This window comes from Herpailurus yagouaroundi, unplaced genomic scaffold, assembly GCF_014898765.1.
Source record: "Herpailurus yagouaroundi ecotype Mexico unplaced genomic scaffold, PumYag 188, whole genome shotgun sequence".
NCBI lineage: Eukaryota > Metazoa > Chordata > Mammalia > Carnivora > Felidae > Herpailurus > Herpailurus yagouaroundi.
In genome coordinates, this window is record NW_024412419.1 from 8,424,134 (window position 1) to 8,435,090 (window position 10,957).

The following is a 10,957-nucleotide window of genomic DNA, read 5'->3' on the forward strand; positions in this document are numbered from 1 at the left end:
ACAAATCACATACAAATTTTCTCTATAGTAGGTAAATCCTATAAAAGGCAGCTGATTTCCCACAAAAGCTTTAGGAATTGGGAAGGTTTCTACATCTCCTTTATCATCTTCGATGTCATCAAAGTTGCTGCTGTCTATGTCACTGCTGAGTTCAGGTACTACAGGAGCTGCCGCTGTTAGAAGAAAAGAAATGAATTGTTTTATGCATAATCCAAATATACACTAGCCACCCAGATTTTTATATCAATTACAATATGTGATTGTGTGATACCAGCACATGACATATTAATAATATATAACTAATCAATAACATTATGATTTACCATAGAAAATTTTGGTAACATGGTTTACATTTTATCATTTCAAAAAATGAAAACCTTATTAACTATTTATTACTATATCAGATCAGCTTTATCTATAGATAAATCTACTCAACAAGGAGAGGAATATGGTATTATTATAGGTACTAAAATTGAAAGCAGCAGTAACTTGCACATACATTCTTCAGTCTTCGGCTTTTTATACTCTGTAAGTAAAATACTTCTTACTCTTAAAATGAATTAATGTCAAATATATATAAAGTTAAAATGAATTACTATGCTTATTCTAGTATTCATCAAAGTATGCTCTCCATATAGTGATTTATTAATTCAAACTCATTCAAATTCAAGGCTATTTCCCTGATTCTGAAAGTTATTTCGATTCATAAAAAATGTGCCAAACTAAGAAATCTATTATAAAAGTATTAAGAAATATTGCTAATAAATACAAATTAGTTTAAGATATTGAGGAACATTAATTTAGTTATGAATATTGCCACAGAACAAATTTGAAATGAAACCTCCCAATTTAAAAGTAGTATCATTAAGAATATCAAACATGCTTATTAATTCAAAAGAGGAATCAATTTTTGAGATTTAAAATGTGATGGAATGGAAATATTTAAAGTTACTGACTTACTCTCTCTTATGTTATCCCAATTCCACTGATCATTCTTAAAGAAAGGATGTTGTTTGATTTCTTCTACCCCATTTCTCCCAAGTCGTACCTCCCTAAACAATACAAGTTAAGACTGTATTATAAAAAGATTATGAAAAAAACAAAAAAAAAATAACTCTTATCTTGACAAGGATCAAAATAAGGATCACAAATGACTTTGAGATATCTTAAAAAAAAATTTTTTTTAACGTTTTATTTATTTTTGAGACAGGGAGAGACAGAGCATGAACAGGAGAGGGTCAGAGAGAGGGAGACACGGAATCCGAAACAGGCTCCAGGCTCTGAGCTGTCAGCACAGAGCCCGACGCAGGGCTCGAACTCTCGGACCGCAAGACCATGACCCGAGCTGAAGTCGGCCGCTTAACCGACTGAGCCACCCAGGCGCCCCGAGATATCTTTATCAAAAGTTTCAAGCTTAAATGTTTTTCAAAAACAAGCAATGCCAATTTTATAATATATGATCTCTCTAGATTAAAAGGACTGTATAGTAAATGCCATGGAAAAGGAAATGTATTTCCCTCTGTAGTTTGTATCAAACAAAAGTACACATGAGGCTTTCAAGTAAAAATATTCATCTGCATGGGCCAAAACTGCATGACCAACTTCATGATGGAAAATGAACACAGGTCTAACTTTGATACAGAAGTTATTCAAAGCCTCTCTAATAAAAATGTTATTTTAAAAATTTCTTAAAAAGAATTCACACATTGCTAGAAGCTATCAGTATTAACTCTGATGAACAATTTCATTCTTTGACCTTTTGAGTCTTCAATGAAGATTGTATGGACATAAAAAGCATCTTTTTTTTTAATATATGCCCCTGGAGCTATGTTTAATAGAAACAAAAAAAAAAAACCTGTAAACTTTAGAGGGAAGTACTGCTAGCACAATGAGGGCATTAAATTCTTTTCAATAATGGAAAAGAAATTGAAAATATTTTTTCTCCATCTACAATCATTCCTTGGACTGCACCACCACTCTGCAATAAATTGTTCAGGCAAATTTCTCATGAATGGTACTCCTTTCGTTAACATGTGCTATATATCCTGTTTTATATTATACCTTTCAGCACAAATTATGGTCATCCTCATCAACCCATCTAGTCCCAAATCAAACACTATACAGGATCTGTTCTGAGTTTATCAGCATGGATTGGTAATCAGATATTAACAAATGTTGTAATTGATAAACATATTTAAAATGACTAACCTCTCTAATGAGAAAAACTAACAATGCTTCAGATGGAAATAAAATCATGATATTCAGTTTGATGAGAATGAAGAAGTAACTATAATCAACGGATATACACCCTGATGTGACTTCTCTGGGTGTCAATTTTGCAACATCAACTCATTTTAATTAATTTTTTAATTACCATCCAAGTTAGTTAGCATATAGTACAACAGTGATTTCAGGAGTAGATTCCTTAATGTCCCTTTCCCATTTAGTCCATCTCCCCTCACAATCCCTCCAGCAACCCTCTGTTCCCTATATTTAAGAGTCTCTTATGTTTTGTCCCCCTCCCTGTTTTTATATTATTTTTGTCCCTTCCCTTATGTTCATCAGTTTTGTATCTTAAATTCTTCATTATGAGGGAAAGTCATATGATATTTGTCTTTCTCTAATTTTGCTTAGCATAATACCCTCTAGTTCCATCCACGTAGTTGCAAATGGCAAGATTTCATCCTCTTTGATTGCCGAGTCATACTCCATTGTACATATAGACCACATCTTCTTTATCCATTCATCCATTGATGGACATTTGGGCTCTTTCCATCCTTTGGCTATTGTTGATCGTGCTGCTATAAACATTGGGGTGCATGTGCCCCTTTGAAACAGCACACCTGTATTCCATGGATAGATACCCAGTAGTGCAATTGCTGGGTTGTAGGCAGTTCTATTTTTAATTTTTTGAGGAACCTCCATACTGTTTTCCAGAATGGCTGCACCAATTTGCATTCCCACCAGCAGTGCACAAGAGATCCTCTCTCTCCACATCCTCGCCAACATCTGTTGTTGCCTGAGTTGTTAGCCATTCTGATAGGTGTGAGGTGGTATCTCATTGTGGTTTCAATTTGTATTTCCCTGACGATGAGTGATGTGGAGCATTTTTTCATGTGTTGGTTGGCCACCTGGATGTCTTCTTTGGAGAGGTGTCTATTCATGTCTTTTGCCCATTTCTTCACTGGATTATTTGTTTTTTGGGGTGTTGAGTTTGATAAGTTCTTTATAGATTTTGAGTAATAACCCTTCAGCTGATATATGATTTGCAAATATCTTCTCCCATTCTATCAACTGCCTTTTAGTTTTGCTAATTGTTTCCTTCCTTGTGCAAAAGCTTTTTATTTTGATGGTCCTAATAGTTCATTTTTGCTTTTGCTTCCCTGGTCTCCGGAGACATACTGAGTAAGAAGTTGCTGTGGCCGAAGCCGAAGAGGTTTTTCCCTGCTTTCTCCTTGAGGATTTTGATGGCTTCTTACATTGAGGTCTTTCATCCATTTTGAGTTTATTTTTGTATATGGTGTAAGAAAGTGGTCCAGGTTCATTTCTCTGCATGTTGCTGTCCAGTGTTTCCACCACCATTTGCTGAAGAGACTGTCTTTATTCTATTGGATAATCTTTCCTGCTTTGTCAAAGATTAGTGAGCCATATGTTTGTGGGTCCATTTCTGGGTTCTCTATTCTGTTCCATTGATCTCAGTGTCTGTTCTTGTGCCAGTACCATACTGTCTTGATGATTACAGCTTTGTAATATAGCTTGAAGTCGGGAATTGTGATGCCTCCAGCTTTGGTTTTCTTTTTCAAGATTGCTTTAGCTATTTGGGGTCTTTTCTGGTTCCATACAAATTTTAGAATTGTTTGTTCTAGCTCTGTGAAGAATGCTGGTGTTATTTTGATAGGGACTGCAACATCAACTCATTTTAAAGTGTGTATCCTAGAATTCTACCTTTAAGATCTTATCCTCCAGAATACATGCAAAGACATGAATACATGAGGACAGTCACTGCAGGACTCCTTGTAACAGCAACTGGCTAACAATCAATATGGTTTGCTGAGAAATCACAGCACTTTTGAGCTCAAAATGCCCTCAGCTATCATTGATTGAATCTGACCCCATCATTTATGGGTAAGTAAAATTATTTCCCCCCAAAGTAAAATAATTTCCTTAAGATCATAATGCTAGTGTGTCAAGTTTGGACTGAAGTGCACACACCGGTTATAAATGTTGCCCTTTGATAGAATGACTCTTACCACAAATCTAAAAGAATTAAATAGAAAGGCCAAGGAAGAAACTCCAAAGAGTTTCTATCTTCTCCTTTTGAGGCAGGTTTTCACAACACTGTTCACCCATTTTGTTTTAAAAAAATATCGAATTTCCCAGGCAGACTTACTCATATTCAAATGCAAATATAGAAGGGCTGGGAAGGGGGCACTCCCAAGTCAAATACAAACAGCTTTTGAGATTATAACCAGTCAAGTATGTATCTGCACAAAACACCCTTCTCTCAAAAGATGTACAAATAAGAGTCCTATGGCTTAATTACTTTTAAGGATAAAATGTGAATAACATAAGCCTTATTTCTTTCAAATACATTATCTTACCAAGTTCTATTTTTCTCTTTTTAGACACGAAGGTTAAGGTCAGAGTTAAGATTTCAATGGGATTGCGCACACATAACGACGAGAGTAACCCAACACCAGGCCTAGCAGTAGGAAAAGCCTCACCCAGAATTAAATGCAATTTGGATAAAGAGAACGAGATTTCGTATGCAAATAAGAGACAGCTCTGCTTTCGTTTCTAGGAATTTAGAAGTTAAGGGTTCTCTACAAAGAAATTCAATGTATATTACCTATCTGTTAAGAAGGCACAGATGAGATTCTTTGCATGTTTAGAAATTTCTGCATCTTCTGGGAAACACAGTGAGTTTTTATGATCCATAATTTTGCTATATGTTCCTACAAGTGAATCTGCATAAAATGGAGTATCCCCTAGAATTCCAAGAAAGAAGACACAGAGTGTAACAGAGAATGCAAATTAAACACTTTTCATAATATTTAAATATGTTAACTTTAAATTTGTCAAGTGCATGGAAGGACAAATGAATTCAAGATTTTTCTAGGGCCATTTTTAACTGCAATAGAGTCCTTTAAATGAAGTCCAGTGCTAACTAACCTGAGCAGGCAGGCACCAGAGTAGGCTCAGAATACTGTAAATCAGTGTCATTCAAACTCATTAAATTCAACTCTCAGAGTTGAAAACAATAGCAGGAATTTAAATGGTCCCTTCAAAGGTGTCATGTGAGTTCCTCCAAAGTACATTATTTTCTAAATCCCTAGAAGACTTCAGGCAAATCCTAGAATATATTCTACTTTCAAAAGATTACAAAATGCACCTAATGTATCATCAGTTTGGGCCAGAGGTGGGGAGAATGGACAGCTATCAGGGAACACACTCTGCATATAAAGCAATGGTGGGGCGCCTGGGTGGCTCAGTCAGTTGAGCATCCGACTTCGGCTCAGGTCATGATCTCACAGTTGGTGAGTTCGAGCCCCGCATCGGGCTCTGTGCTGACAGCTCAGAGCCTGGAGCCTGCTTCGGATTCTGTGTGTTCTCCTGTCTCTGCCCCTCCCATGCTCATGCTGTCTCTCTCCCTGTCTCTCAATAATAAATAAACATTAAAAAATAGTAATAAAAAATAAATAAAATAAATAAAGGGATGCACTTCAATAACAAAGGCCCAAGACAACGTAGGTCATACAATAACATGAGTTTAAGCATAGCAAGATCAGTACTACATACACAAGATGGTCACCAAGAGAAGGCAACTTAGGCCACAAAAACGGTCCATGGCTAATTATTATTTAAATTTGAGACTTACCAAAATATTCTCATTTTTTTTTCAGTAATAATCATACTCAACTATCCCACAGATTTCACAGATTTTCTGCTATCAATTTTTTTAGGGACATCCTCTAGAAAATAAATTCTTCAATTTCTAAAAATATATTTTCAACTCTGAAGTTATTTCATATAATGTTATCAGCCTTATCACACTTGCCCCAGAAAGTAGATTTAGCTATATCTGCCCTCATCCCCAAGCCAGATGATTCAGTCATTGGCTTCCTTAGCCACAAGATATTTTTGTGACCCCAGTACTTTGGAATCAGAAATCTTAAGAATGAAAGTGATGATATAAAAAAAGTTTTGGACTACATGAGCCTTTCAAATTTTGATTTGGTCACAGTGAAAGAAATTATTAAATATGCCTCTGAGTTTTCTGAGAATGAAATACTATTATAAAATATTTTTATCTTGATAGTCAAATAGGTCAATAACTATTAACGATTTTACTAGATTTACTAACCACAGATAAATACAACAGAAGAAACACAGTTGACAAGAATCAATTAGGTAACATAATTACATAAACTAAAGAGTACTTTTAATCCTCTATTATTATTGAAACAAATATTAACAGCTTTACATTTAAAATATTTACAACAAATACTTGGTCAAGAAAATCTTGGACTGGAGGCCCACTGCAGTTGTATACTTGCTTCTTATTCTAACACTGTCTTCATACAAAAAGGTCTACTGAAAGATTATTTCCAGCAGTATACTTTTAATTCCTTTTATAATCCACTAAATCACTGTGTCAGTACAAGGCTTGGTTTTAATTTTCCAGTAACAACCTGTCATAACTGATAAAACTAATTCCACATTTTAAAAAAATTCTACTTCTTTCCACAGCACACAATTAATTTCCTCATATTTTCAAATTCTTCACTTAAAACTAAAGTGGCATCAGGTGGGTTTTTAAAAACAGAACAAGTTAAAATATTTACTTACCCACCAGCATCTCAAAAAGGAAAACACCCACAGACCACCAATCACATTCTCGCCCATAGTAACCATCACCCCCTTGTGATTTGAGAACCTCAGGTGAAATATAATCAGGTGTTCCAACTGCTGTATCACAATGCACCATGCCTGTCTGGGTAGAGAGCAGAGATCAAGAAAAGCAGTTGTATGTAAAACCATAGACACATAAATGCAACTAACTCATTTATTATTATATACATAGTGGCTACAAATTGCTACCAATAGAGCTTCATTGCTGATATAGCTTTAGGAGGACAGGAGGTAAATGTATCACGAAATGCTTAGAAGTGTCAGGATTACGGGAAATCAAGGGTAACTTTTCAACTCTAAAATACAGGAGGCTTCATCAATGAAAGAAGTAAAAAGTGGTACACTGCATGGGAATTCCTTGCAAATCAACACCTTTTGTTACTTTTTCTTACACTACTAATTAGTTAGGAGGGCAGTTACAAGGAAGTACAAAACGTGATCTTAAGGCACTAACCTGGAGAAAAGAATTAGGAAGCTTTGGTATTTTCAAAGGAACCGGCAGTATTTAAGATTACAAAGAGCCTAGTTTGGAGGCTGGATAAATACGGTTCTTATTATTAAGAAAAAAACAATGGGGAAATAGATCTAATGTTTAAATTAAAAGATCTTAACAGTTTGAAAGCTATACCACCAAGCTGCATATTTAGAAATACAGAGCTGTGGCACGAAGGTTATTTGACAAAATGATAAAAACACCATTATCTGTGTTTAGTTTTGGTGTGTAATAAGATACTCCCTATCTGATGTCTTTTTGACAAGGACAAGAACTATCATAAATACAAGTACGTGTGTGCGTGTTGTAGCATATATATGTGTGTATGTTTGTATATGTGTGTGGGCTGTAAAATTAAATCAGTATAACAATATAACACTAAATACTCATTCACCTTTAGCTCTGTCCAAACCTGCTAAGATTTTATAGATGAATTTAAATGCCCTCCATTTCCTTTCCCCGCCCAGTGAAAAGTATGTCACCCACGCTGCTCATAAGGAAGCTACATAAATTCCCCCATACTAAGTATTATGACTTTTCTTTGGGAAAAGGAAGTTCCATGTATTTTATAAATATGACTTATGTAAATGTATTTAATAGCAATAAAATATGTTAATCATAGGAAATTAATTTCAAAAACAATATTTTCATTCCTCATATTAGCAACAATTCAATCTTTTTTTTTTTAATTTTTTTTTTCAACGTTTATTTATTTTTGGGACAGAGAGAGACAGAGCATGAATGGGGGAGGGGCAGAGAGAGAGGGAGACACAGAATCGGAAACAGGCTCCAGGCTCTGAGCCATCAGCCCAGAGCCTGACACGGGGCTCGAACTCACAGACCGCGAGATCGTGACCTGGCTGAAGTCGGACACTTAACCAACTGCGCCACCCAGGTGCCCCACAATTCAATCATTTTACTTTCCCAAGAACACAGCAAATAGAGCATAAAAGCCATTTTAGTTTGAATACAAATAAAATAAAAGTTCTGAAAATAATGGGGCAAATTATGAGGGTGATAATTTGTATGGATCAGTACTTAGGATAAAAGATGAAAAAATCAGTACCTGACTTCAAAATGCAGAGCATAAAATCAATTTTTATCATGGACTATCCTAAACTTCTACTAGAGGAAACATTAAGAGATTTATTTATTTATTTATTTATTTATTTATTTATTTATTTATTTTCTATTTGAGAGAGGGGGGGGAGGGGGAGGGAGAGAATCCCAAGTAGGCCCTGCACTATCAGCCCGGGTGGAACCTGAGGCAGGGCTCAATTCCACAAACTGTGAGATCATGACCTCAGCCAAAATCAAAAGTTGGCCACCCAACCGAATCACTCAGGTGCCCCAGAAATTAGACTTAAAAAAAAAAATTAGTTAGCATTCAAAGGTTTAGAGGAAGGAGAGGAAAGGGTAAGACACAAAAGTAACTGGCATAAAGTTAGGCTGTAAAGGCTTGGGCAAGTCAGGCTTGAAAGGAGGGCCCACGACATGACAGCTAGGGCAGAAAAAGAGCAAAAGTAAAGAAACAAGAATGACGTCATATAAAGCAAATTCAAGAAATGCAGTAAAGTCCCAATCAGCGAACAGTAAAGCTTCACAACAATGAAGACAGGAAAGGTAAGATGGAGACCAAGTTCAACAATCACTTGCAGAATACTTTCACAGGACTAAAGAACTGAGTTAATAGCACTCTGCTTTTGGAAAAATATTCCAACCATAGTTTCTGACCAGCATATTGGAGGTTGAAATTTTTTTTAAAAAACATTTGGGAAAGATATTTTAAAATTATCTCCTGGAGAAGTTCTCATATTATATGAGCACAGAATACACATTTATGACAAGTCTCTTAACGTATTCTGAAGAAATACAGGAAGGACACACCAGAAACTAAAAAGACCTGGTTTACCTATGGGGTGGTGGGTGAGAGAACAGGGTGCAAAGAAGGAAGGGAGTGGGGAGTAGGAGTAAGGAGGCAGGGATCCTTCTCTGAGCATGCAGTTGTGCAGTTTTAATCTTAAAACCAGGGAAATGTTTCACACATCTTAAAAACTATAAATAAACAATTAATATCAACCAGGATGTGTGTGAGGGAGGTACACTAAATGGAATACATATAGTAAGAAATGAACCTGTTTTGTACATTAACAACATAACCACAATAAATGGGGTAAGGATAAAAGAAATGACCTAAGTAACTTTGGAAAACAGTATCTTTAACATATGCTATAAGGCTAAACACAAAAGGAACTGCACAAAAAATAATACATTCTAATTAATAAATCTGTTTGTCACAGAGGTAGGAATTGGTAATTCTGAAATAATTTTAAGTGTATCCTAGAGGTGAACAAGTAGGTAAATATAGCGTAGACAATGAGAGCCAGGTTTCTCATTGACTGAAACAGCAATTATCAAACAGAAAGGAGGAGGATGCGAATGAACCCTGCGGTGTAGGACAAGAATCAGAATTATCAGTATGAACTCAGAACTTTTAGTAGCCTATATATACAGACCCAGAAGTACAGAATTAAATACGAATGTGTGTGCATGTGGATTAGCACATATAGTCTATTTGGTATACACGTGTCTGCTGACCAGGCCTAGAAATAATGACACTCCAGGGGCAAGAAGCACATCGAGCGCCCAAATACTGATTTCTAAATACCATTCTTTTTGTTGTTAAGTTTTATTTATTTATTTTGAGAGACAGCATGGGGTAGAGGAGGGGCAGAGAAGGAGAAAGAGAGAATCGCCAGCAGGGTTTGCACTGCCAGCAGACAGCCCGACATGGGGCTCGAACCCACGAACTGCGAGATCGTGACCTGAGCCGAAACCAAGAGTCAGACACTCAATCGACTGACTGAGCCACCCAGCCGCCCCTCTAAATCCCATTCTTGAATAAAAGAAATCTGAGCTTCTTAGAGAAGCAGCTGATTCCAGAGCTGAGACAGAGAAAATACAAGACAAGTCTTCGACTTACACTGCCAAAAAAGAAGAAAATGTTCCAAAAAGGAGGTGTGTCCAAAGGACATAGGAGTAACCTGAGGAGCTTTTGCAAGATAAGAAAACTCTGGAGTGAGTTTCAAGGTATGAGTAGGCATCTGCCAAGTAAACTGTATTCAACATCATATATGAAGGCCAGGAATCATGAAATTATCGATTTCATGGCATAAAAAACAACTAAACGTAATTTAAGACCCCTGAACCATAAGGTACAAAAGGTCAAATGATAGAGAATGAGGGTGAAAAGTGGAAGGGATCATGTCATCATAAGAAGCTTTGTATGATGGGGCGCGTGGGTGGCTCAATCAGTTAAGCATCCGACTTCGGCTCAGGTCATAATCTCACAGTTTGAGTTCAAGCCCCACATTGGGCTCTGTGCTGACAGCTCGGAGCCCAGAGCCTGCTTCAGATTCTATGTCTTCTTCTCTCTCTGTCCCTCCCCAATTGGTTCTCTATGTCTCTCAAAAAATAAACATTAAAAAAAAATTTTTTTTTAAAGAGAAAGAAAGAAAGAAAGAAAGAAAGAAAGAAAGAAAGAAAGAAAGA

The 10,957-nt window shown here is 36.2% G+C and overlaps 1 protein-coding gene across 4 annotated transcripts in view; it reads right to left on the reverse strand.

Moving 5' to 3' along the window:
* ROCK2 (Rho associated coiled-coil containing protein kinase 2) overlaps positions 1-10,957 on the reverse strand; it is a 133,919-nt gene that overhangs the window by 39,195 nt on the left and 83,767 nt on the right. For all 4 annotated transcript variants that reach the window (XM_040496087.1, XM_040496086.1, XM_040496084.1 and 1 more), the window contains exons 6-9: positions 6,850-6,994; positions 4,850-4,988; positions 961-1,052; positions 14-173 (exon numbers count right to left, since the gene is read on the reverse strand). In XM_040496087.1, coding sequence (XP_040352021.1) covers positions 14-173; positions 961-1,052; positions 4,850-4,988; positions 6,850-6,994 — 536 coding nt within the window. The remainder of the gene's footprint in view (positions 1-13; positions 174-960; positions 1,053-4,849; positions 4,989-6,849; positions 6,995-10,957) is intronic.